Raw genomic sequence first — 27,713 nt, forward strand, 5'->3', positions numbered from 1 at the left:
TTTTGTTTTATTTTAGATACTAAACGCCTAACGATACGTGGTAATGTGGGAGTAAACGCAGTACCACGCAATTTACCCTGTAGCCTATAATATAATCAAAGCGCTGTGGATTGGCTGGTCATGGGTAACGTGGGGTTCACATTTACCTCCTGTAGAACATGAGTTGGTTTTCAGTCTACGATTTGTCACATGTTGGAGTTTTTAAAGCGTACCGAGCTCTGAGTTTTCATATTTCTGACCGCCCCTGAAAGCATCACACCTCCATCAGGACCCTGTGGCCACCTCAACTTTCTTTTTGTTTCTCCTGGAGGAGCACTACAGCCAGAGGAGCTCACAGAAGACAAAACTAACCAGGCACCGGTTTAAAAAGGAACGACAAAAGAAACGACAATGAAACTGGCTTTAATTCGCAGCACTTGTGGAAGTCTTCGGGTACATCCAGGACATCCAGGAAGCAGACTTAGCGGCTTGTCGCGGAGATGTGTGCCCGCTGGTTTCGCTAACAGTCGGCTGATCCTCCGGACTGCCAGCGCTACCTCCAGGAGCGGCGGCACCAGTCCGAAAATGACCCTCCACTTTGGGCAAAAGGAGGGAATGTTTGAGTGCGACGGTTCAGTGAGGTGAGATATCAGAGTTCATTCACACTGTGAATTACTTTAAATTCACATTTAAAATATGTGTCAATAAATTAAATCCGATGATCGACACTGAGGTGAACATTAGACGCTACTTCCTGCTTCACCGGCATTTTGGCTTTTGGCTCTCAGCCAGTTGTGCACGTGTCCCCCCCCGGTGTGATGAGGGGGACCTCCGCCAGCTGATGTAACATTTCTGCCTTGTTGCCAAACAAGCTAAGCTAACATGAGCCTCTGTTCACAGACAACAAAGCTAAAAGACACAAGTGTGGTCAGAGTGATGCTGCACAGTTTTACTGTAACATTATTAGCCATAACAACAAGGTATTTTTTACGTGTGGTCACCATTTTATTATTATAATAATAATAATATTTTTTATACATTGTTTTCTATAATCTATAATATAATTGTGTATCAATACACAATAGATTATGCAGTTAGTTAGGTTGAGGTGTTTTGATGTATTTTAATCAATGTTTACATTTCAGTTGAGAGATATAGGTCAGTGTGTTAGTTGTGTATATTAGCCCCTCCCCTTGGCGCATGCGCACTACATGCCAACCAAATGCCAACTAAATTACGGTAACAGTTCTGGTAGGTTGTGGTTTTCCACTTATCATCTTTAAGATTCAAATACCGGAAGCAGTTTTTACATCTTGCAAAACTGAACATACCGGAAGTTCATTAACTGAAGAGATTGATTGATTTTTGATTGATTGATTGATTAACCAGCTGTAGGCTGTGGTCAGCACGTGCCTGGACATATAGCTATAGTAAATGTACATAAGCTGCCTCCAATGCAGATAACACACTTAGCTTTGTCCTGTCTAGAAGGCTACATTATTAGCTACATAATCATTTTCTTTTCTCCCTTAGTGAAGTGGTTCAGAGCACCAAGGAGGCCATGATGGCTCTGCAGAGAAGAAATCCAGCAATCCAACCATTATTAGTCATTCTACAGGTATAACAACAGTAACGTACTGTCTGATTTGTCTTACTTGTTATAAAACAATTGCAAGTGACAGCCTGTCTGGAAATGCTGTCAGGATTAGTGTTAAAGCAACCTTTACTACTATCAGGTCTTTGTGTCTCTCACAGCGTGATTTTTCTCCTACAGGCAGGTGAAGATGACAGTGTGTTGGAGATGAATAAGAAAATGGCAGGAAAGGTATTTTCTTTTCTTTTTGCTAGTCCTTCATGTATTCCTTTTCACATATCAATCTATACATAACAGCTGTTCATCCTCTTTTATTCTGAATGTCCACAGATCGGGGTAAATGTCACTCAGGTTTGCCTGGCAAAGAGGTGCAGTGAAGATGAAGTAGGTGACTCACATTTGGTTAATCTTCGTCATTGTTGTTTCGGAAGTCTCTGCATGATTTATCCCCCTCTGCTGCATGCCATTCAGTTTCAGTCAAGACTTTTATTCTGTAAAGCTATTAGGCTGGTATTTCACAATTCTTCAATGACTAATCTCCATTTCCTATCAAATTTAGTAACTCTATGCACTGTGATTGTGCCATGTCTCGCTGTGCTCAGCTGTTCTTGACAAAAGGGACACCTCAGACATTTGAGCTGGTGGTGTTGGCCTTAAATGAACTCCACTGCTCTACTTCTACCCTTCCCCCACCCTTTCCTCCTTTTTTTTTCTTTTTAACTGGCTTATGGGATTTACACTGGCTTGTAAAATTAGTTTAGCAAATGACTTTTCACATGTTGGTGTTAAATCTTTATAGAGTAATACCTGAGCCTTTCTATTATATTTGCAATATTTTGACTGACTGTACTTTTTGTGTATACGAAGATTGTAGAAGAGTTGCTGAAACTGAATGATGACCCCAAGGTGCACGGTGTATACCTTCACCTCCCCCCAGCTTCCCTTACCAGTCGAGTGCTCAACACACTGAAGCCTGAGAAGGACATAGACGGGTAAAAAATGCAGATATATAGTGTACATAGTTTTAAAAAAAAGTATACTTAGTCTTTTAATCCGATGTGTTTACTACTCAGGATATAAAAAATATAATCAATGGGACCTTAGCAGGTTTAAAATTGTGTGAATGCAAAGATGAACAACAACACCTGCCATAAAACACTATGTCCTTGTATAACAAAAAAGAAGCAGAAATGGAGAAGCCAAAAACTGTAAACAAACTAAAAACTATTACAGTTGCATGCAGGTAAATGTTGATAAGCACAGACAGATTAACAGATTATTATTATAGGATATTTTCCTTAAAAATAGCTTCAGTCGGCATGTTTCAGCAGTCACAAGGCAAAATGTGGCTGCACGTTGTGTGTGATTCACTCACATGATGTGTCAAACTTGACCCAAATCACAAGGGACTGCACAGAATTAGGACTAAGTGTACAGGTTGTGTCTTCAGCGGTCAAGTATATGAGATAAATTGGCGAAGCACCCTTTAAAATTATCACAAATTGAAGAGGAATGGTTCAGTCAGGGACAAATTATATAAGACAAATTCATAAAATGAGGAAAAAATGATGCATGATACTTAAATTCATGTGAGAAAACTCTTTATGAATGGAAGCTTAGCTCTTTCTGAAATGACAAACACAAACGTTTTTGCTAGTGGTAATTAAATTTGTATTATGGATGTGCATGCATTTTTAGCTTTAATACATACTTGTCTTTGTCTTGTTACAGCATGTCGGATCTGAATTTGGGCCGCCTAGTACGAGGAGACCTGAGCAAAGGCTTTGTGCCGCCTGCAGCCAGCGCTGTTTTAGATCTGTTGGAGAAACACGGTGAGTTGAACAGCAGCCCGGTAAATTGTGGCTACAGTTCTCAACCTCAGTAGTGCAGGTTCATTTTAAACCTGTCCAGTTTAAACCTGTGCCCTTGGCTGCATGTTGTCTCCTTCTTTTGTTCTCTTGTTGCTTTCTGTCTCTCTTCAGCGTGTACTTTAATAATATGCAAACAATGCAGCTCAAAGGAGTAAAACAGTGCATACATTTATATTTAATCAGAACACTTTAAAAAAAATGTATTGTTCTTTTGGATTTTAGATTCTTATAATATATATTGTGAAACATACCTGCAGGATCTTAGAGTTCATTTTTTCATTCTGAAACTATTTTTAAAGTTTGACCCTTAAAGCTCAATTAATTTTAAGGTTTCAAATAAAGATTCTCTGGTTTTAAAAAATGATTTCTACTAAATTTACTGTAAACATGCAGTCATGTGAAAATATTACATTTCTCCTCTTGTGTCATAATTGCCTTTGTGTCCCAGCAGCATTGACTGAATCCTTTCCTCTTTAAGTAATTTACAAAGTACAGTCTTTAAACACTGGAAAACAAATTATTCTGGGCATTTTATGGATGAAAACCTCCAGTGACCAATCTGAGATTCGGTCAGAGAGCAGGGGGAAAATGTCAGGGGTTACAGTTACATGTGTAATGAACCCATGTCATAACTTTAACTAAAATATGAACCACAGGAAGCATGTAATGATTGAACAGAGGAAGATATAGCTGCTGATCCTTCTGTAGAATATTATCTGTTGTTGCAATATGATATGAAATGCAGGAAAAGTAAGCAGAGGATCGACCTGCAGAGTTGCACTGATTGTTTAATTGTTTCCACAGATGCTCCTTTGGAAGGAAAAACTGTGTTGCTGGTTGGAGGAGAAGAACCCTTCCAGCTTTCTCTGCAGTGTCTGATTGAAAGAAGTGGGATGATGGTTGTAAAGAGTTGCTGGAATTCACAGAGCCTACAGAGACAGGTGAGTTAATTTGCACGGTGCACTTCATCACTGCTGTACTGATCTCACTGTAGTGATTGTGTCTGACCACATGGTGGCAGTGTCTGTGTTTCTTAAATGTGATCCGTTTAAATTGAGCTGTTCTGCTGTTGGAAAGCAGTAGTCTACATTCATGTTTTTTCTGCAGATGTTTTTGGGTCTTTTTCACTTTCCTAGTTAAATTCACATTTCTTTTCTTGTCCTTTCCTTTTCCAGGTGATGCAGGCTGATGCTGTGGTGCTGCTGGGTGCAAATATGGACGTTCCACCCATGTGGGTTAGACCAGGGGCTGCTGTCATTCGCTGTGAGCCAGCTGTGGAGACAGGTACGGCTGATTACATAACAATGATCTAAATCATTGATTATAATGTAGGCAAATGTTTAACCCTTTGTTTGCATATGTGTGTTCCGGTTAATTTTTCCGTTACTCCTACTGTTTTTCTTCTTAGATGATGGCATGTCCTCAAAATCTGGGATGGGATACCTCACGGCAGCCTACAGAACACAGGTGCATCTTTTTGTTAGCATCTCTTTTTGCTCACTATATTCTGCTTTAATGCTTCTTCTAAATGTTCTCTTTTTTTGTGTATTAGAACGTAGTGCGTAGTTGTGGTCGGTGGCTCCAGGATCAGCAGTACCAACCCTGGAGTCTGCGCAGCCTCAAACTGCAGCCTCTCACCCCTGTACCAAGGTAAGAGATTGCTGTGTGTTAAGGAGGTGTTGCCCTTACATCAGATGCTTTAACATAAATGCATCTGACGGGTCTGTTTGTCTGTTTGACAGTGACATAGAAATATCCAGAGCTCAGACCCCCAAAGCAGTAGATCAGCTGGCTGAGGAGATTGGTTTGCTACCAGATGAACTTGAAGCCTATGGGAGAAGCAAAGCCAAGGTCCGACTCTCCCTGTTGGACCGCCTCCACTCACAGCCTGATGGAAAATACGTACTGGTTGCTGGGTAAGCGTAACACCAACAATCATCTTGTGACTTATGACGCTACAATTGCCGTCATGTAGTGCATGCTAGCAAATACATAAACATTTGTCATTTCTATGTGCCTAGTATAACTCCAACCCCGCTGGGGGAAGGTAAAAGCACAGTGACCATCGGCCTAGTCCAGGCACTCTCTGCCCACCTCAAGCTAAACTCCTTTGCTTGCCTCCGACAGCCTTCCCAGGGGCCAACTTTTGGGGTTAAAGGTCAGTGATAAAGTCTATAAACCTCTGCTTATTCTGGTTGTAATATGTGCTTTTCCACCTCTAAACACTGTTTGTTTCTCCTCACTTAAAAGTTCATCTGTCTAAAACTTTCATATGACATTTACATTGTTAAACTTTCTCTAACAAAATACTTACAGTTGGATTTGGACAAGCCCAGAAGCTAAAATGTTAGGAATGTTTTAAAGCAACTAATGTTTCATACTTTGCCTTTGACTGTGTTACCCCTCCTTTGTGCCTAGGGGGAGCTGCAGGAGGGGGATATGCCCAGGTCATCCCCATGGAGGAGGTAAGACACGCAGACAGACTCACAGAGCTCCTCAGCAGGACAAACTTGGGCTTCAAAGACCTGACACTCACACTAGTTTGTACAAAAGGACACACAAGTATACATTCCTGACCCCTGGAGCTGTGACTACAGGCACTGTCCACAAAGCCAGAGGGAAAGGAGGGGTGGGTCTCTCATCTCAGCCTATTGCTCCAGCTTCTCACTGCTCTTGTGTAAAAAAAAAATGACAGATACTGTTGCCTTAAATCAAATGGCTCATGTCAAACAGAGAGAAAATGTGTCATAATATTTTTAAGGCAAAATCCAAGCTAGAGAAGTTGACTTGATTTGAACCAACACCTGATATTCACTGTTGTTACTACAGCATTTACCTCCTACTGTGACAGGGTTTATATCCAGTCCTACATAGTGTAACTGTAATAATATACCCATACCTTGTATGCGTGTTTATCTACCCTTCAGTTCAACCTCCATTTGACTGGGGACATTCACGCCATCACAGCAGCCAATAACCTGGTGGCAGCAGCCATCGATGCCAGGATGCTCCATGAGGCCACGCAGTCAGACAAGGTAACTGTGTGGTGACCTGAGGTTTATCACTGTCTGCTATGAGTAGATAATGATTAGATCTACTGTCCTCAAAGAACCCTCCTGTCTGCACAAAGAATAATCTTGTTATCTAAATATCAGCATGAACATTTGCATGTACATGTGAAAATAATAGTTTGCCCTTCTTTCACAAAGGCCCTGTTCAATAGACTGGTCCCATCAGTAAATGGAGTCAGACGATTCTCACCCATCCAGATCTCCAGGCTGCACGTAAGTATAAACACTCCGCAGCCAGAATCACAAACATCAACAATCAGCCCCCTTAAAACCAGGCGTGTTTCTCCACTAGGGGGCCTCAGTAAACCTTCATCTAATTTTGCCTCTCTGAATATTTGATTACGTCTGACAAAGTCCCTGTGTGTTTATACAAGCAACAGTAATGCAGTTTTATGTGGTATTGATGAAGAATTTGTAGATAAAATATAGAAAGGTCAGCAAAACCGGAGGGAAAGACTTGACTCATAAGTCAACAGTGTTCGTCTGTCGTCTTGCATGAATGTCTCTGGGATGAGAGGTTGAAAGGACTATAAAATATTTATGGTCTTAATGGATAGAGTGGAAGATAAAGAGTTTTGTTTTTAAGCACACTGAACCCCCTGAACTTGACATAAAAATTGATTTTGTTGTCATTTTTGTACTGATATGGACATAGTTTTCTGAATTTTTAGACACACCTAGAGCGAAGGTTTATCCCAAGTATGATCTAAACACTTGCATAGAATCCTTTAACCTTTATTTTCTCCTTGATTCCAGCGTCTCGGCATCAACAAAACAGATCCTGCGTCTCTCACACCACAAGAAGTCAGCAGCTTTGTGCGCCTTGATCTGGACCCTTCAAAGATCACCTGGCAGAGAGGTATTTCTGTTCAAATTGTCCATGTACCATTTTATCTGGTGGCACCAGGACAGTATTCTCTGTACTGCAGTAATACTGGAACAAATGCAATATCATGACCATCACACAAATTAAATGGGCATCAGAGGCATTTGGCAAACATCCTATGCTCTTTAAGGCAGTGTCATACTTCTGAGGAATGTCACATGCAGTCGTGATATAGGATGTCCTTTTCAAGATACAGTAAAAATGAATGTACCTAATGTTAAAGTGTTACAGTCATCACTCACAAGGTAACAAATGTGGATATAATAGCTGTGGGAATAGCCGTCACAGTGGTTGCCATGTTGGTTTAAAGTGAGAACAACCAGCCGGGTGCTGCTATGACTGATGGGGTATTTACTCTGGCAGCTCCAGAGGGCAAATCTTATAAGACAAACCCTGGAGATTAAAAACAGATTTACCACCTAGTGTCATGTGGGTGTGACCGTATGCTCATAAAACAAACTATGTTTTTCTTTTGTGTGACTGATGTGGTTTTCTGGCTGATTGTAACAATAATGCAGATGCATGGTTGCCAGTTTCTAGCCACATTATTGCTGAGTGAAGAAACTCTAAGTTGTAGTAAACCCCTCATACTGTTGTATAAACACTTCTAATGTATCACTACCGGCTACACTCAACAGAGAGATATGGGTGTGACTCTTAAGGTACAAACTGCCATTGAGGCTGAGGTGGTTTATCTGTCATTATGTTATGTCACTTTTCTTGCTTAATGTTGTAGATTTATTGTTTTTATGCAATTTAATGTCTTTTTTGTGTTTTAGTTGTTGATACAAATGACCGTTTCCTGAGGAAGATCACGATAGGACAGGCCAGCACAGAGAAGGGACAGATAAGAGAGGTATGCAGCAATGGTTACATTACAATCTTTAGTGTTGCTTAGGCAGGTGGGTCACATTAGCATCTTGTAGCATGTGATGACACCCACCTGGCTCTTATAGTAATCCCACCATTAATCACAAGGCTATAAACATGTTTATTCCTGCTGTACTATTAGCATGCAACAACATGATTTGAGGAACTGCTGGTGGTCGCTGCTCTATTGTCTTCATTTCTGCAATATAACCATGACAAAACAAAAACCTTCCCCTCCACCCCTTCCTCTTCGCGGTACTGCGCAGATGTATTTCATCTGTATATCTGTAGTGACGACAGCTAAATGAAATTCTGTAAATAACACTTGTTGTCAATGGGAAGCAAGCTGGCCTAAGTGAAAGCAAATGTTTAGAGAAAAATGACCCGCCCATACACACACACACACGGACACACCTGGAACAGCCTTGGAGCTAGTTCAGCATATGCTTATATTTACTGCCATCAGTTCATCCATTCCGTTTCCCTTTCAATCCCCTGCCTCTACCACCTTCCTCCAGTGCTGGATATACTATAGCCCCTCAGGGTATTTATCACTGGGAGTGGGAATAGAAATCTTGTGCTCCTTGGTGGATTGATGTGGTTTAAGTTATGTTTCTTTATTTGGGGAATGTGGACTGGAGACTAGTTTTCCATACTGTTCCCTGTGTGTAGCTTCACTTATCACATTTTTTTTCTCTTGTCTTTTTCTTCTTCGGGTCACCTCAAAATGAATTTAACAGCTCAATGGTTTCTTTTTTTATCACTCCAAAATTAGGCCATGCCAGTAAATCTCTTGGCCATTTAATAAACCCGGTGACTGGTATCTGAGGAAAGTTGCCAGGTGTTTTGCCCACAATATTTAATTTACTTATTATCATCATTACTGAGTTTTTTTATTTTGAAGCTGCAAGCTTCAGATTCACACTGGTGGTTGTGGAACTAAAACTCCATATTGATTTTCCTTTCCTCACTTCCTCAGACTGGGTTCGATATCGCAGTGGCCAGTGAGATCATGGCCATCCTGGCTCTGGCAGACAGCCTGGAAGACATGAAAAACCGACTGGCACGCATGGTGGTGGGAACCAGCCGATCTGGACAGCCAATCACAGCTGAGGACCTGGTGTGTATTAATGTGTGATCTTTTCATTCATTTAAGGAGTGTGAGAGAGTAATCCCCCTAGATTTCAGTTCAGATAAAATAAAATGAGCAGATTTGAAGTTAGTGATGCACATTTTCTGCTACTTAGTTCGGTTGTTATTATTGTTAGCTGATTTTATTAATCGCTATGGGCCATAGCAGTGTATTAAAACACAGTTGTCGAATTAATGCATTACAGGTTTCATATTTTCCATATTTCCTCTGTTAGAACTGATAAATGTCACGTGACTTGAGTCATTTGACTTGAGACTGAATGTTGCTTGTAACCCCTGCAGATAAGAGCAATGGGCAGTTATGGTTGTTAAATATTTCTGCGTAGTATGTCCATATTTATTATTTTCATAAAATGTTTTACAGAAGGTCCATTCAGCTGATTTCCCTGATCACCTCCCTTCTTCAAAATATGATGTTGAACAGAGTTTGCACCTCTCACTGGAGCACATTGTAGGGTCAGCTGGCTCTCGTTTCTCCCTCATGTCACTGTGCTGTTTCAGAGCTGTTGAGGAGGATCCCCTATAAAGTTACATTATTCTTTATGATTTGGACAGGTTGTAAAAACATTACTGCACATTGTGCCTGGATTGCTGACAAGGCATATTTTGACAAGCATAAAGGCGAACATGAACTTACAAATCCACCGAAGAGCCGTTTATCATGTTTAGAAGTGTTAACCCTTCTTTACATTATCATCAGGGTAATGTTTTGCCTAAATCCAGATGACCTCCTAAGGTTTCCAGCCACCACCCTCATTTTGTTCTTCCCCTCCATCAGGGTGTGAGTGGAGCGCTGGCAGTGTTAATGAAGGATGCCATCAAGCCCACACTGATGCAGACCCTTGAGGTAAGAAACGCACATAACCCCACTTAAACAACCATTATCCTGCTCAGCTGAGCATCTTTTGAGGAATGTCTTGTGAAATCAATTGTTTACCTGAGCTGCCCTGAGAAAAGGGCTTATTCCACCGAGAGCTTTTAAGAAAGGATGATGGATCGACCTACCTTTCCCTCCCATGGCTCTTTATCTTGATGTCAGAGCAGAGCTGTGCGGTGGACAGGTGGAGCTCTCGGGCAGGAGATCCACACGATCCAGTTTCATGCAGCTGTGCTAAGGAAACAGTTTAAATCGGGTGTGACGACTTATACCATAACTCTTGCCTCTCACAACATCTGGCTTTCATTATGCTTTTGAGACATCGCCATAAGATGAACAGACATGTGATCACACGCAGACATTAACACACGCACACAGATAAATCTGTAACACTGGGCTAGAGGCTGTGATTATGATTCAGTTTAACCTCTTCTTTAGCTTTTGGAGTTTTGGGCTTGTTAAAATTATTGTAGTTATGTTTGCATTGGTGGAACCAGAATGTTTGTAGCTTTGAACGAGTGCATCCTCCTTACATGCAGAGTGGTTAATCTTCCACCATGGCATTCCTTTATGGCAGCTCAGAAAAAAACAAAAGAACACTGTCTGTAGAAAGAGCCTGTATGTTTCTGTATTAAAGTGACAGCCACTAAAAGTTCTCCCTGCAATGTAAATGTAAACACTTTTTTACTCCACTGTCAGGACCTGATGCCTGATGTGGTGTCACAAGTAGAAATTGTGCTGTCCAGTAAAATAAAGTTACCACAAAACAGAATTATGATAGCATGGCAAACATAAATTGGACTAATGCAGCGTCATAATGTTTTATCCATTGGATCGAAATTGGAGACACATGGCTGATGGTTTTTGGAATTAGCACAGGTAGCATCCTTTGTACAAATACATGTGTTCCAGTGAATCCAGCATACAGTAAATGTAATTTTCCAGAGCGTCAGTACTGACGTAACAGGAAAATCAAATAACCAGCACCGGCGTAACATCTGTCATACTGCTAATGCTGTGTCAGCACAGGGGCGCACACATTGTCCATGGCAAACGGTGGACAGGAAAAGGTAGTGCAGAGTATTTAAGAAATAACGGGAGATGCAGCATAGACAGGTGGATGGCCAAAACATCTGAGACCAGCATGTAGGCTACAGTCTTTATCGTTTTGGCCCAAACCTTTTCTCACCCAGAGCCTGAAACACCGTGTCTTAGCATTTTGCTAAGTGCAGCTTAGGTTCTTTTCTATTTAGGTAAAGAAACAGTTCTGCTTCAGATAACAGCTTTTGTCTGTTTTGTCGTATGTAGCTATTTTTCGTCTGTTTGTTCCTTGTTGGTTTTGAACAGAAAGCTTGATTACATGGCTAGGCGGGGAAAATAAACACAGACTGCCCCAGATTCTGTATTTTCAAGGGTGCAGAGGGGGTGGAGTGTCCTACACAGCAGAGATTTGGTTACTTTCTGTTTTTCTGGAGGAAGCATTGCGGTCCTGTTGTGTGAAACCGTTTCCTGTCTGGGTTTCCTGTGATTCTGGTCAGGGAACTGGTATCAGGACCAACAGGGCCTCGGAGCTCCATGAGAAATTTCCATCAAGCTTGACCGCCTGTGCCCTTTTTGCCCTTTTCACTTCATGACTGTGGTGAATGCAGCCGCACTCATGAGAACAGAGCTGGTGTATGGAAGCGAATGTGTTTGCGTTGCAGCCTGCATTTCTGTGTTGTAGCACAAGAAGAAAAAGGGATAGTAGTTGCACGCACTTGTTGTGTACGTGTCTGTTAAACAGACCTCAGTTTGTCAAACATCCTGTCTACGTGGGGTCTCACAGAATGACTGCAGGGATCTTTCCTGGAAGGAGGCAGTAGCGTGTACAGGTTTTCAGAATTGAGTCCATGGGCTTCAAAGAAAAGGTTTGCAATATTGTCGTAGTTTACCTCTGCTCTGCAGCTGGGATAATAGACAATACAAGAGATGCACAAGATGAGGAAATGGTGGCGTGATATTGGACTTCCTGTTGCCCCCCCTCCCCATTCCATTCTCCACAAAGTTAGACTTTTCACGTATTTTGTGGCCCTGTTTGTGGCTGATGCATTCAGGGGTTGGAAACTCAGATGGAAATCCACAAACTCTTTGGCGAGTATGAATGTTTCTGTGAAAAAGAGAAAAGGATATTTCCTTTTAATATTTTTGGTGTGAATAAAGGCTTCAGAAACCTCTTTCTGCTTGACTTTGTGCTGTTAGTTTACATAGCCCCATAGAAAGGTGGCAGCTTTTGTCTGAGCTTTGTTGAAAAGTTGATTTACTCCTTCGAGGGAGGCTGTTTATGCAGGCAGAGGGAGAGGTATGCAAACAAACGCTCAGAAAATCATGCTAGGCCATCCCATCCTTCCTTTTTCCTCTCTCTCTCTCTCTTAAGGAATTCACATTTGGTGTAACAAAAGGTCAGCTGGCTTTGCACAGTGTTTTTTCTTAACCAGTTTTCTGAGTAATTGGTCTTTTTAGAGGCTGTCAAGAGTGCAGCAGAGGGATTTTTGATCTTGAAGTGTAGACCTTTGCTTGGCAACTCCTTTCTTTCAGGGCTTTTCTTGTGTAAGCAGGCTGCACACTGCAAATGAGATTTGAATTATTCAAAGCCTCTAAGGGTTTGTCTGCAGCTGTGAGGCAGTTTGCAACTAGAAATTGTGTGCAGTATTTTTTCTATTATTATTATTTTTATTTCCTAGATTTCCTTAACAGTGACTGTTCTCCTTCCAAAAGGCCAGTCTCCATTGTTTTAACAGGAAAATTCCATTTAAAATTACTTTTTTGTTATTGTTGGTTTCAATAAGTGACAAACAACCACTCAAATGCTGCTTCAATATGGCGTCTTGCAGGGCATGCTGGTGTTGTATAATTGGGGTTTGCCCAGTTATATAACACCAGCTTCCACAGAACAGCAAGGTGCTACAGTCCCATGTTAAACAGGCTATGTGTTAAGGGCTATTGATGTTAGCAAAATCTGACAAACATGACTGAAGCAATACATTTATTAAATAACTCTTCAACTAAACAAAGAAGAACTTCTACCCCAGCTCTGCTTTTAAAATGTGAGCCTGAGCAGAGCTTATGTTTATTGTAATTCATACTGCCTTAGTGTTCTTGTTTATAGTTGTTAGACTGGACAACCTTGCATTTGAAGAGCTCCCCTAGTGTGTGTGTGTGTATTCAGCCATTAGGGGCTAATCCAAATCAACAGGGGCAAAGAGAAACCTGGCTCACTGTCAGGTTGGCACGCCAGTCAAGTACCTCTTAACTTGTGCCTGCTGTTTAGACAAACAGACAGCCAGCCAAAGTGCATCCACACTTCGATATTTATCCTGAGAGCTTGACTGAAAGATGTTGGATTTAGTTTGAAAGAAGCGGTTAGTCATTATCTAAACATGGTCGGGTGAGTTGCTGTGGGTTACACTGTTCTCTCAACTCCTCCTGTCTGTTTGTGTGTGTCTCTAATTGTTGCAGGGTACGCCAGTGTTTGTCCACGCTGGGCCTTTTGCCAACATCGCCCATGGCAACTCCTCGGTGCTAGCAGACAAGCTGGCTTTGAAGTTGGTCGGACGGGATGGCTTTGTGGGTAAGTGCACACACACTCACAAGCATAGAATGTTTGGGGATGAGAGGTCTTAGCTGAAGGCCTAGAATTCCCTGATGTGTTAGAGTTTAAGGCCAAAGCTTCTTCAGGTGGGCACATTGAACTAGAACTTGCAGTGCTTCAACTAGAACCTGTGTTCCTGCTGTTGCCACCTTTGTCCTACATTCATTTTAGTTCTGTTTCTGTCCTACGTGCATCTGGTGGACTAAAACATTGCTCCTGCGTAGCTTTCTAAGAAACCGGTTGAAAGATTGTGTAAAAAGAAAGCACAGCAGAGAGGAAGGAAGCAGGTTGATAATCTTAAGAGCCCCTGGAATGCTTTAGAGTAAACCACACTAGTCCTTTCAACGTCAAAGCATACTTAAATATGTCCATTTTTATCTGTCTTATCTATCCTGCTACTCTCTTTGTGTGTTCATTTACTTTGGCTGCAGAAATATGTCTGGAATGTGTGTGTGTGTCTGTGAGGTTTTTACCAGGTGCATTTAATGTACATGCAAATCTCCTGCAGGCTTGTATTTATGTGAATGTGATGCATGATTTAAAAGCTGTGACGGGTCAAAGGAAAATTGTTTACATGCACCACATTTACTGAAGCTGCCATCTGTGAGTTTTGCAAAAGTGATTGCAGAGTGAGTTCAGGCTTGGATTTCACAACATAGGAGGCTTGCATGGGTTTTATACGTCCACTTCTCTCCACCCCACTCGTTTTCCACCCGTCTGTCTTGTTCCCTCCCTTCCCTTTCTGTGTGTTTGTTACCTGACCCTCAGGTATGCCAGGAACTCAACCTCCCTTCATCTTCACCCCTGGCAGCTGGGATGCATGTGACCCCCCCTTTACTCCCTATCTTACTTCACTCTTTTCCTCGAGGACACATCTTTTACATTTTTCACTAATTGCACACCAAAACGTTAGATTAATAAATTAATAAACACATCTACACATACAGTAAAGCCAATTACAGCAGCTCAGTAAAACTAAGCACAACATAATATGATCAGTAATAAATACAGTACCTCCCATTTACCTCAGACCAGGAAATGACATCACATTTGTTTACCATGTACCAGTGCATGCTTGCTAGCCATGTTAACGAAACATGTTTATAACAACACATTGCATTTCATTAAAATACTGACAGATAGAAGTTGGACATTGTTGTGTATACAGCAGAGTTAATGAGACACAGGGAAAAATGCTAATAAACAGTGCAGCTTTCACTACTGTTGACATGCAGAGCAGCCTTATTGGATTTTGAGGTTGGACTTAGTGAGGCTCTTTGATGTTTTTGGGGGCATTCGAGTAAAATTAATTGCACCATATTGCATAACATGCTGTTGCTAACAATGGCTAAAGTGGCTGGGAAACTGAAGTTTGCGGTAGACTTTCTCATTCAAATTAAATATACTATCTAGTGGTTTGTCTGCATTGTGTTTGTTTACCACTGTCTCCTATGTTAGAAATCAACTTCAATTGGAATTTCTCATAGAAACTGTTTTTATTACTTATAGAATCGAGGCTGAACGCTTAATAAATGAGCCACAATTATATTTATATTACTGCATGTCCCACACTGATGTATAGAATGCTTCTTTAATCATCTGTATTTCAGTCTATCTCTTTCTGAAAAATCTCAACTCTATGTGAACTCAAAGGGATGTGGGGATATTAATGAACTTAGCCGCCACCATGCTTCATCATGTTCAGTATTACAGTGGTATTTTTCAAGTCACTTTGGAATCTAGAGAGAGCCTGCTTTTTCGGGGGGTGCGGGGGGCGGTGGCTGGGAGATGAATTACACATGCCAGATGTGTGCAATTCCTATATCATTATGCGTCTGGAGCAGATAACCCTCCCCCTGATACGGACTTATTGTAACACTCCCTAGACTAGACTTAAAAATCTTTTGGTTTAGACATGTGGTTTGAGAGAAATGGTGATTGAATTCATGCAATGTCAGTCCTCCTGTGATCTGTTGATTTATAGACATGTGTATACAATTATTGTTTTAACTCATGTTTAGTCAACATATTAAATTAGAGAATAGATAATAAAGATTTTCCTGAACTCTGTTGCGTTGTATGGCTTTTAGGTCAATTGAGTACTCACTGATAGGTTAAGATAACTGTTGACATCTATGCCTGTGACGTCAGTATAGCTTAGTTTTAGGATTGTGACTATTTGGTCGTGGCTTTTTATCTGTTTTGACTGTTGATAAGATAAAATAATAAAGATGTTAATCAGAGCAATAATCCTATTACCTTTCAGGCATAGTCTGAAGTACGCACATGGCTTATTGAGGAAAGCAAACAGGACATAGTTGTCCATGTTGTAATGTACTTTGCAGCCTTTATGCCGTTGTTTTTATTGGCAAAGGGGTATTGATACCAATGCTTTGACTGGCAGTACCACCATCCAGCCCTCTCTCATTCCGTTTCTGCTCACAACAACATCGACCTCTTCTTCCCCTCATGCTCTCTGGATAGTTCAGGGTTGTCACACAGAACAGGAAGCTTGCCATTGTTTCCTTACAACATCCTCTCCTGCTTGGTGTAATAGCGTCGTGGGAAGCTCGTCGTATTTATTGTTGTTACTCACTTAGCCGTCGTTTTCATTCTCTCCCCCTCTGCTTTTGCTCTGTTGAGCATCTGTGGTATGAGTACTCCCGCGCTCACTTTGTGGGAGATCCCACAGCTTATGGAAATATCCTCAAACACTGTACATAAGAATGTGATTTTCATTGGCAGGTCAGCTCAGTATTGAGAGCCAAAAGCTCTGGTGTGGTGGTAATAAGAAACACTACACTCTGTCAGTGGTCTGTGGCCAAATAAAGTTACATTCCTCCTACTTTATTTGTTGCCCTTTAGGTAGATGATGCAAAGCTCCAATTCTGGTTAATATTGATATTTATATTCCCAGAAGCCGTTGTTTGCTTGTTGTAAATGTGTATTGTTTTACTGTCTTTTTCTTTTTCTCCGTTCCAGGTGAGTTCTTCATCTTTCTGATTTAATTTGGCTTCTTCTCGCTTTCAGGTCCTTGAATGACTTTACTCTCGTGTCTCATGAAATAAATCGTTCTTTTAGTACAGAGAACCAAACAAAGCAGGATGATGCATTTCTTCATGGAAACACTTGTTTTCTCACTAAAACCTCAGAGAGGTTCACTTGGTCAAATGTCAGACACACACACTACAGTCATTGTGGAAAGAAATCCTTACAAAGGCCTAATAATCCGTGTCCAATGTTTTCGGCTATTCTTCTTTGTTGAGTTTCATTTATCTAATAAGCTGTAATAGGCCTAACCTGATTTCATTTTTCAATAACATAATAGAGGTTCCCATCCTAAGACTATGTCATTCCTGCACACATGCACAGGCTGTGACAGCGTAACTGTAAGTGTGCACATACTGTATCAATAAAATCTGTGCATGCACACACAAGTAGAACGACATGAGAATTTATCACATTAATTTAATTTATATGCTGACATGCTTCTGACTTGCCATTTATTTATGATCCTTTTAATTAAATTACATTTTTAAAAAGGTTAGCTGGTGGTCACTGTGTTTTACATGCAAGCTGCCCACACACAAAACCACATGTGGCTTTTAACAGGCATAAGTGCAGAAGACAGTGGTTGTTTTTCTAATAACATAGAGCTGCTCCTTAGTATTATCTGATAATAGTGAGTTTTTTGTTTGTTTTTTTATCAGTGCTGGTCACAACCCTAAACTGGATGTTTTTTTTATTGTTCAGAGACCACATAATGACCCCTAAGTGTGTGTTTTTTTAGGACTTGTATGCTATGCAGCTGTTAGAATGCAGCTGTTACAAATGAGGCAACATGATGTCATTCTACATTATATGAATGTGAATATGACTGTTGTTACAGTTGAGGGCTTTATTGTTTTTCTCTAGAAAGACTAGATGTCGTGTGTGTGTCATGCAAATGCAGACCATTTATGGGACTACATCTTGCCCATAGGGTTACGTATTGTATTTAATTTATTTACAAAATAGATGTATTCTATTGACATACATGACTTACATACAGACTTAGAAGCTTGTTGGCGGTGTATAGTTATTGACAGTGTTCATACCAGTATAAACCTCTTTAGGAAACCTCAAATCAGCCCCAGTCTCCTCTAATATTTGGCCCTCTAGCATGTGTTTTAGTGCAGTCATGCCACACACACATAACAAGCAACAGGAAACCTTATCTTAACAAGCCGTCATTCCAGGTGGACTATTTGCTTTGTTTGGAGCCTGTTCAAGAGGCCTGTGTGTAGGGCTGCCGGTATCAGAGGCCCTCTGTCTCTTTCAGAGCACTGAACACTGTATCCATTACTGCTCAGACTGAAGCCATCGCATGCACATGACTCTTTAAGAACTCATTCTGAGGTTCAGTTTGATCAGAAATGGTATAATACACACAGGAAGTGGTTATTACGAGTGATGAATAGATGACGGGTTCATTATCAGGTCACATATATATTTTCAGAATAATGAATTCCACTAACTATTTACATGTTTGGTTCAGTCATTTCCTTAACTGCTTTCGGCTTGCATTTATGCTGAGACCAAATATTGACCAGAATCTTGTGCCATGAATCTGTTTTCTTAGTGACTGAAGCAGGGTTTGGAGCGGACATCGGGATGGAGAAATTCTTCAACATCAAATGTCGAGCTTCAGGTTTAAGGCCCAGTGTGGTGGTGTTGGTTGCAACAGTTCGAGCACTGAAAATGCATGGAGGCGGACCAAATGTAAGTGTATAGTGACTACCTTACATTCGTTTGTTTTGTTTTTTTTGTAATCATGAAGTACTGTAAATGCAGTGTAGTAGTTTTTTACCCAGGCATTCTTCTCAAACCTATAGGTATTTCTGCATGAACAAGTACACCAATATGCTTATTATTTCTGTACACTGAAATGTATCCCCCAAGTTACGTACATTACAATGTTAAGAGCCAGGAGAGGCAGATGGCAAATCTCCTTTGCAAACAAAAGTATCAAAACGAGAATAAAGTTGTTTTACTGGTTGTTATAAGATACAGAAATGTGCAATTATTTGTTTTCTCTGTGTGTGTGTTTCAGGTGTCAGCAGGTGCCCCTCTTCCTGCAGAGTACATTGATGAGGTATGAACCACATTCATACACATGTATACACAAATAGGAGCCGTTTTCCAAACAAAGAAAAACGTGGGTTGTGACATTTTGAGACTCCACTAATTGAGTGAACGTGTTTTTATTACATTAGCCATAAAGGTCAGGATGTTTTAGTAAAATTAAAGCTGTTTAAAGTCATTAGCCAATGTGAGACTCATTGCTCATGTGCTCATTAACATAATTCTATTCAATGGTGTGCCTACGTTTTGTTTTTCTTATTGAACTACCTTGGCAGCCACTTATGACTGTAAAGAGTAAGATGAAATGTCTCTATTGGATATTGAAAAATGAAACCATTTGACACCATTTTATAAAGATTTGTGTGACGCAGGAAAGGATGTTTCAGCCAATCTGCCTCAGGCTGCCAGCTGTATGTTCACTGACATTCAATTCTCCACCTACACTCTAACATGTTTAACTGCACTTATTTGATTAACAGCACAAACACAACATAGCGAAGTGGAAGTGGGATTCTTATGGTGTGTGTGTGTGTGTGTGTGTGCGCGCACATGTCCATATCTGGCCAGCATCACTGGTCTCTCAGGCAGGTTCAGCTGAAAAAATAATGAAGCCGTATAAGTTAATTGTGAAGCCTGTAATCAGAACCAGAAGTAGTGGGAGAAACAGAGCCAGGGAAATGAATTTATGGGACCTGTATGGCCTTACTCCTATTAGCCTGCGGCTGCACGCATGCTCACACACACACACACACACAAGATTAAATTACTGTGGTCAAACTTGGAGAAGCTTCCCAATATGTTGTTAATGTGTTTTTGGAGTAACTGACATTCTGCACGTAGTAGTACACAGCAGGATAGTACCACAGATTTATTTATATTGTAACATATCTCCCAGCAACAACAATTGCGAACGGTGTTAAACATAAAAGAAAACCTATACTTGATTGCTGCTAACAAGGGGGATGTCATGTATTTGCTCTCTATTAGTTTAGACTGCTCCAGCTAAATGGCTAAAGAGGAAATGAAGGTATTTACTGAGCTTCCGCTGGAATAAAGGATTTCCGGTCATACTTTTCAAATTATATCTCTGAGAACTACTCTCCTGTGAAGACACAGGTCTCCAGCAATGTAATAACATATTTCCTCAGTATTAAATAGCTTTTAGCATCTCATGAGAATATTTTGAATAGAATTTGATGATTAAAATGTTTGAAGCATCTTGTGGTGCTGTAGAAACGACAACATTTTAGTATTAGTTCTTAGTGAACACACTTATGCTTTGTTTCTTCTGTCTTCCTTCTCTAGAACCTGAGCCTGGTTGCAGGTGGTTGTCGCAGCAATCTGAAGAAGCAGATTCAGATAGCACACCTGTTTGGGGTGCCAGTTGTTGTGGCAGTCAATGTCTTCAAGTAAGAAGTATTTAGATACAGACACATACAAGAAAGATTTCTGTTATATACAATAATTTCATCCATGCATTTATTAAAAAATAGTATGTACACCTGAGGGTTGTGTTTATATTGTGTGGCAGCCTTTGCTGCAACAAATGAACACCTGTGACTATGCAGAGATATTTATTTGACCCAGTATTGAAATGACAACAGCCAGATGTTAGTGCCTCTCAGAAACCCACATCCTAACCATGTTTTCTTTGGTGCTTTTAGGACTGATACCCAGGCAGAGATCAAGCTTGTGTGTGACATAGCAAAGGAGTGTGGAGCATCTGACGCCGTGCCGTGTCACCACTGGGCACAGGGTGGGCGTGGCTCTGTAGAGCTGGCCCAGGCTGTGAACCAGGCTGCTAGCAGACCCAGCAACTTCCAGTTCCTGTACGACATAGAGGTTAGTTCAGATGCTCAGTATGCTAAATCAGCACTTTTGTATTCCAAAACAAAGCTTTGTAATATTCCTGTATGTTTTTTGTGGTAAGTGAATTAGGGAGCTGAAGAGCTTTGATTATGACTATGTTTACATGTGCAGCAATTCTCCTGTCATAACCAGAATAAGAGCAGACTTGGTGTAAAACATTGCTATGTTATGTAAATGCCCTTTTCTGATGACCTTAGCCCGATTAAGGTCACATTCAAAGTAAGCTGTAATCGGTCTTAGTCGCCTTTTAGAGCATGTAAACACTGCACATGCTTTTTAACATGTAAACAAATATTTCTGTAGCTGTTCATGTAAACGCCTTGCTCATAGTATTGCCTTAATCCAGATATGGAAATATGATGTGCATGTAAACATAGCCTATGTCAAAGCAAAAAAAACATCAGCTGTCTTGAGTTAGTGAGGTTACAAAGTCGTGACTTAAATTAACTGATTCAGTTACACTGTCTGTGTGTCTCTGTGTGTGTCGTTTGGGTGTGTGTAATAGTATGCATGTGCCTGTATGCCAAGAGTCCAACTGCAGGATTACAATAGGTAATAGCCAACAATTTAATAAATCCAAACATGGGGCCAATAACCAGGGTCCAGTGTCTGGTTTGGTTTCAGGTTCCGCTGGCATTCCTAAGATAATATTGAACAATACACATTGAATTATTGAATCAATCCTCTTTGTGTCCTGTGTCACTGATGTGTAATTGGTGAACTAACTCAAATTTCCACTGCTGTGCATATATTTGTCTCTATTGTCTTTCGTAGATGCCTATAGTGGAGAAGATCAGAACAATAGCCCAGAAAGTGTACGGGGCTGATGACATTGAGTTGTCTCCAGAGGCTAAGGCCAAGATCAATTACTACAATCAACAAGTAAGATCACGGCTGCTGGAATAATAACTGACTCAGACACTGACCGGAATCATCTTTGACTGTGTCGCTGTGTCTTATTATTGTTTTCTTTCCCCCTACAACTAGGGTTATGGCTCGTTGCCCATCTGCATGGCCAAGACCCACTTGTCCCTGTCCCACATGCCTGACAAGAAAGGTGCTCCCACTGGATTTGTTCTACCAATCAGAGACATCCGTGCTAGCATCGGGGCCAGTTTCATCTACCCACTTGTGGGAACGGTATGTTTACCAGTGATTTACATTAAAATACTGCCTAAGACCCTGTTTTGAAGGTCAGTGTTGTGGCTCCAGGTTTTGCCATCTTGGCAGTGCCTGAGTTCACCTAGTTCCTGGAGAGAGTGACACTGTGGCAAAACCAGCAATCTGTTTGTACTTACCTGCTACTCAAAGCAATCGCACCTTCAAAAAGTGCTATATACATAAAATTTAATTGAATTATGTATACATAGTATTTTTAAAGTGCATGTTTTCCCTTTTTTCCTTAAATTAATTTAAAGTGAAATAAGAGACCCATAAGCATCACAGCAGGGAAATCATATCATCATGGTGTATCTTCAGTTTGTACACATGTTTTCTTTTGATTTTAATGAATGGCTGTTTGCTACCCGAGACCCTGAATCAAATTATTTACTGCCCGATGCCTTTCTCTTTACCTTGTTACTATAATATCCACTTCAACCACTTATATCTCCAGCTGCTCACTTTGATCTTTACATGGCTGGTTTAGGTTAGACAATTTATGGAGTTGTGGATAGAAATTAAATTCAGCTCTATTTGGTGAGAAGGTCATTAAATCTCTCTCTTAATCTCCAGGAATTCATCCTCTGTAGCATTTTGTATTGATGTTGACAGGATTTTCAGTTTCTAAGGACCTTTAGAGGACAAAGCAGATTTAATATCTGTGTCTCCTGAAGCTTTGTTGTTGGCTGTTCGCCTCATTCTTCTACCATCCCATGAGTTTATCTCTGAACAGGATTAACAGTTTGGGTCGTGCCCCCTTCTTTTCCTGAAGACCATATTACTGTTTACTGTGCTGGCTGGAGCCTCTTGGTCAATGATGGGATGGGCAGGAAGGAAGCAGCTTCCTGAGTGTTTTGCCTCCTGCTGTTTCACCAGCCTGCCCTGGGGGCCTTAAGGGCTTTGATAGGCTGAGGCAGAGGTGTCAAACACTGGCCATGCTGGCAGTGGGTAGTAGTGTCCTGGTGTGGCGTCTGTCCATGCTCCCAAGCCTACCTTTGATCTGCAGCGGCCCACGGAGCCACTGGCACATGCACAACCTCTGAACTATGACTCTTAACGCAAAGGGAGTCTCTTAAATCATCCTTTGAACTCTGTGTCTGATATAATTAACATAAATTGAATTTTTGGAAGGTTAAAGCCCAAAATCATTTACATCTCAGCATCTGGTCGTTTAGCCTCAGCACAGGTTGAAAATAACTCCCAGCAGAACATGGACAGGAATTGTATTATATTTATATGTGTGGGTACTTTTTTGTTTGCCTGACCAGCCATACCCATTCAGTCCACTCTGCAGAGGTTTGTTTAAGTCAAGAAACCTTCCATAATCAAATATGTTGTAGTTTTGCTTTTCTTTAATGTAAACTGTAAACATACAAACTCTCAGGTCACAAAGAGATGCAAAGATCTCTCTGTCAGTGCAGGCTGGGTATATGAGAGAATGGGTGGGGGCCTGAGATTGACGGGGAGGTTAGGGGTCTTTACAGGGTGAAGTATCAGGAAGTGGCTGATGTCATTCTTCAGATATGTGAGGGAGGGGTCGTGAGCAGAACAATAGATCTCTGTAGAATTCATATTCCCGTAGAGCTGCCTTTCCTGCACCATTAAACAATTTGTGTATTCCAAAATATCAAATACTTTCCAAGTATTAACCACATTTTAAGTCAACAAAGAAGCCATTGCCTTTGAATTAGAATTGTCTTCCATATTTCTTTTCTTTCTGTATTGGTGGGTTACTCTTGAAAGTGTACTGTCTATGAATTCATTTTTCATAATCTTCTTCTTTAGAAACTGTGCTGTTTGTTGACTGAGACTCTTCTCCAAAAATCAGTGGGGGGGAGCTGGGGTAGAAATCTAGCCTCGATTGTCTCCTCCAGGGTTTTCCCTGACAAAGGCACATTGTGTTTGGGCATAAAGAAGGGACTGAGTTGGCTGAGTGGGGTTTCCAACTTTAGCCATAGTGTATGTGCTTTTACGAGTGCCAGCTTGTTCTCAGGCTGGAGGAGAGGAGTGGTGGGAGAACAGCACATCTTTTGTTGCTTTCCAAACTTTGACAGTGTTTCTACACATTTTCACTTCTTTTGATATTTAAATGTGCGGTCTAGTATTGTGTTACCAAGGCATAAAAAAAGGAAGAGTGAATCCAAGTTTTATACCTAAAGGAGTTTTGGATTGTTTCTTTGTTTGTGTATTGCAGCACTTCTCTGGAGAGGACACTATTTTTACAGAAAAATGTCTCAAGTGTTGGTAAAAGTGTTTAACAATGGTCATGATTTATACCCTCTACCATTTTGTGGTAATTATACCTTATTTTGTGCTATGCCAGTCATGTTTTGAAGCATGAAATGCAATCAGAATTGCATACTTTTGTGATATTTAATTAACATTATGTTATGACAAGATGGATCCCACTTAGATATACAGTGTTCAGTTGTCTAAGCCCACATTGTCTTATGGGATAATTGCCTTAGGACTCAGTGATCATAGCATCGCACATAAGTTTCTCAGGCTTGCTTCAACCAACCAACCTAAGGTCGCTACTTGGTGTCATCAACAACACAGACTGTCAACACATAAACTTAGCATATACATAAACACACTTAGCTAGAAGCAGTAGTTTCTAATGTAGTGTCTAATTTACATACACACAGTTGGCTAATGATAAAAGTTTGATTTATATGAGTTGCCTTTAACTGGATATAAACTATATCCTTAAATCCTTATAAACTATATCCTTCTATTTTTACTGAGCACGTTCAATCTGCTGTTATACTGATAGGATGATGTCACATGTTAGCATCATATCTACAGCACACTGTGATTCTGTCATACCTGCTGTTAATGCATTCTATTGGAAAGGAACGTCATATGCTGGTATTGATTTCCTGTAAGTCTGCTCATAGTTTGAGTCATCTGTGGTTAAAGCCTTATTGATGGCCATTGTAAGTATGCTCTCATGTCGCAGCTGACTAGCCATCAGCATAAGTGAGCCATTAGCATCCAGAGTGTGTGAGCAGCACGTCCTCCATGTTTTGTCTCTCGTTTACATGCAGCCAGAGCTGCAGTTCCTCAGACAGGAAACTCGCTGGTCACTTCCTCCTGTCTCATTTCCACTAATGGGCCTATAAAACTGCCCGTGGGTCAGAAGAAGGGAGGCATGCAAAGAATGTCGCTGCCTATCTAATTAGCGAGATAATTTACTTTTCAGAGTGGACAGGACGATCTGGGCTTTGAAATGGGGGAAAGCGTTTTATGAGTCACATAGTTCCCTTTGATCCGTTGTGCTGTGCAAACCAGTCTTTCGGTTTTTCTACCGCTGCAGTTGTACTGCTAGCATTAGATTAGTTTCCTTAGTTTCTCTGCATGTGATGTCACACCTCGTGAGCATCATTTACATGCTGATGATGTAAGAAAATTTAATTTAGGAGAGTTTCCGTCACTTTTTTCTTTTTATTATTAGATCTTTCAGTTTCAAAGAGTTGGCTGTCAACTTGTTACACACACACACACACTGGGATTGGACCAGGATTAAAGGGAAAATTAGCCACTTACATGTTATGTGTGTTTATTTGTCAGGGTTGAAGGTGAGTGTAGCTAACTGTATGCTACATTTACAGAGAATGGAGAGTGTGTTTTTGTACATCACCCCATTACTATTAATCAGTCTGCACCTTTGGTCCTGCTGATTTATTTTCCAATTTATCTCTAGGATGATACAACTTCACCTCTCATACCTGGTCAACAGCCTTATGTTATATTTTGACCACAGTGAGAACAAAGCTGCCATTTTTACGGCCGAATTCATCACCGCCAAATGAGTCTTGATGATAGTTTTTGGACTGTGGGGGTTGGACCTTCTCTAATTTACACACAGATTTTGTTGCTAAATCTTGGTAGATTGTCTTTCGGTGTAGAACAGCTGTGTTGTGATGAAAGCTTTAATATGAGGGTTTGGTTATTATATAGATTGTAATCATAGCTTCTTGTTTGAATCTGTGGCCTCGGACAGTTTTATGAGAATAGAAAATAGGAACCAGCTGCTTTTCCTTGTTCCTCAGTCTAGTCTAGTCATTCAGATGTTTTTATGTATCTTGGTGTAGAAATGACTGAATTAACAATAAATGTGCTTTTTTCCACAGTGCGCACTGTTTTGTTTTGCTTACAGTCTACTTTGTGCATGGTGACTGTTATTATACATGTAATGTGTTGTTTTCCTCCCTCAGATGAGCACTATGCCTGGCCTCCCCACCAGACCCTGCTTCTACGACATTGACCTTGACCCAGTCACTGAGGAGATCACAGGACTCTTCTGAGCATGCTCAGTACAGGTGTTCTCATGGGTATTTACCTTTTATTGCATCCATATAAACATTCTGCGTCCAACACCATTCTAGATCAAGCACACAGCAAAGGTTACATTTAGCAATGGAGCCGATGTCATGACGGCTTCTTTCAGTTTTTGTTAAACTACCTCCACTCTTCACTCTCACACACATTCAAAGACACTTATCTTGTTTTTATTTTCCCATGCCTCCCTGCTCTGTTCTCAGGACCCCCTCCTTCATGCATTCATCCATCAGACATGCCCACACCCTGCACCTTCGACGGGGGAACATTTCTTCTCAGAAGCACAAACACAAGATTAGTGGAGCATTATGTTTATGCTCTAGTTGCACATCTGATTAATGTTTCAAAGGTTAGGACGTCTTAGGTTTTACCATGTTATTGTGTGTTCCTAGACTTCTACTTACTTTGTTTTTGTAATACAAAATTACTCACTTGTCTTAAAATGGTGCTAAAACGTTTTATATATACCTTAAACTTTTTTTAACTGATATTAGTACAGCTTGAATATTTATTAACTACGCTGCTGACATACGCACAAAAAAAGCCATAATTATATTCATGTGAAATGTATGACCCTGCTGAATGTCAAAGCTACTGCACACTTACAAGTGACAAGTTGAATTTAACATTTCTGTGCTTTTTTGTATTAGTGCCATCTTAATGCATCCAGCCTGTTTTTTATGTTATGATTGTATTTCATAAATCTGAAAGTTGTTTTAACACCAAAAGACCGTTGACTGTGACTTACGGTTAAAGAGTAAACAGAACATTATGCCAAAGAGCCAGCTTGGCAAAGAAGTGCTAACCACAAAAAAGCAAATAAACATATTGTTTAATCCAGTACTGTGTAAATGCTTTTTTCACACTCTGAAACCCATCTCAGACAAATGAGCTCTCTTTTTTAAGAATTGCTTCAAAACAAATAACTAACTTTTCCCTTTGTTGCTTCTTCACTTGTAAAAATCTCCTGTTTTACTCCAGAAGGTTCGGCCCCTGTTGTTGGAAACGTGCCTATCGGGGCCCCGCGGCAGCACCCTAGGGTGTAGCATCTGTCATTATGAGGTGTTTGGGTTTGCAACATGGAGCTAGCGTACATGTGTGCACATGTGTCATATCTGGCATTCCACACCTGCCTACTCTGTTATTCTCTGCATTCACCAGGCAGGATCTGGCACTTAAGCTGCAGCTGAAGTGGCAGGAATGCTCTCATTTGTACAGTAGTACTCCCACTGCATGTTTACAGTGTGTGTGAGGGAGAGACACTGAGCCCTCTAGTTTTGGGTTGAT

General features: G+C 40.7%; 1 protein-coding gene across 3 annotated transcripts; it reads left to right on the forward strand.

Moving 5' to 3' along the window:
• Positions 1-287: 287 nt before the first annotated feature.
• Positions 288-27,266, forward strand: mthfd1l (methylenetetrahydrofolate dehydrogenase (NADP+ dependent) 1 like). 3 transcript variants are annotated; one of them, XM_028396683.1, is made up of 28 exons: positions 288-620; positions 1,513-1,597; positions 1,754-1,804; positions 1,904-1,957; positions 2,441-2,565; positions 3,305-3,405; positions 4,249-4,385; positions 4,620-4,728; positions 4,853-4,911; positions 4,997-5,094; positions 5,187-5,360; positions 5,466-5,602; positions 5,863-5,909; positions 6,372-6,479; positions 6,654-6,728; positions 7,272-7,374; positions 8,181-8,257; positions 9,251-9,391; positions 10,202-10,270; positions 13,796-13,907; positions 18,550-18,689; positions 19,021-19,062; positions 20,358-20,461; positions 20,717-20,894; positions 21,696-21,803; positions 21,909-22,061; positions 26,303-26,419; positions 26,630-27,266. In XM_028396683.1, the coding sequence occupies exons 1-27, from the start codon at positions 391-393 to the stop codon at positions 26,390-26,392; spliced, it is 2,907 nt and encodes a 968-aa protein (XP_028252484.1). In that variant the 5' UTR covers positions 288-390; the 3' UTR covers positions 26,393-26,419; positions 26,630-27,266. The 3 variants fall into 3 exon arrangements, with proteins under 3 accessions (XP_028252484.1, XP_028252485.1, XP_028252486.1); XM_028396684.1 differs by having other exon boundaries at positions 26,303-26,407; XM_028396685.1 differs by lacking the exons at positions 288-620; positions 1,513-1,597; positions 1,754-1,804; ... (5 more) ...; positions 4,853-4,911; positions 4,997-5,094 and having other exon boundaries at positions 5,338-5,360; positions 5,466-5,491; positions 5,572-5,602.
• Positions 27,267-27,713: the final 447 nt, after the last annotated feature.

Source organism: Parambassis ranga, chromosome 24 (genome assembly GCF_900634625.1).
Source record: "Parambassis ranga chromosome 24, fParRan2.1, whole genome shotgun sequence".
NCBI lineage: Eukaryota > Metazoa > Chordata > Actinopteri > Ambassidae > Parambassis > Parambassis ranga.

Bases quoted from the DNA above. Each gene is read 5' to 3' on its own strand.
- mthfd1l (XM_028396683.1), top strand. From the start codon at position 391: ATGAAACTGGCTTTAATTCGCAGCACTTGTGGAAGTCTTCGGGTACAT. The intron at 21,804-21,908 runs GTAAGATCACGG...CCCTACAACTAG, and splicing joins TCAATTACTACAATCAACAA to GGTTATGGCTCGTTGCCCAT. The intron at 22,062-26,302 runs GTATGTTTACCA...TTCCTCCCTCAG, and splicing joins TCTACCCACTTGTGGGAACG to ATGAGCACTATGCCTGGCCT.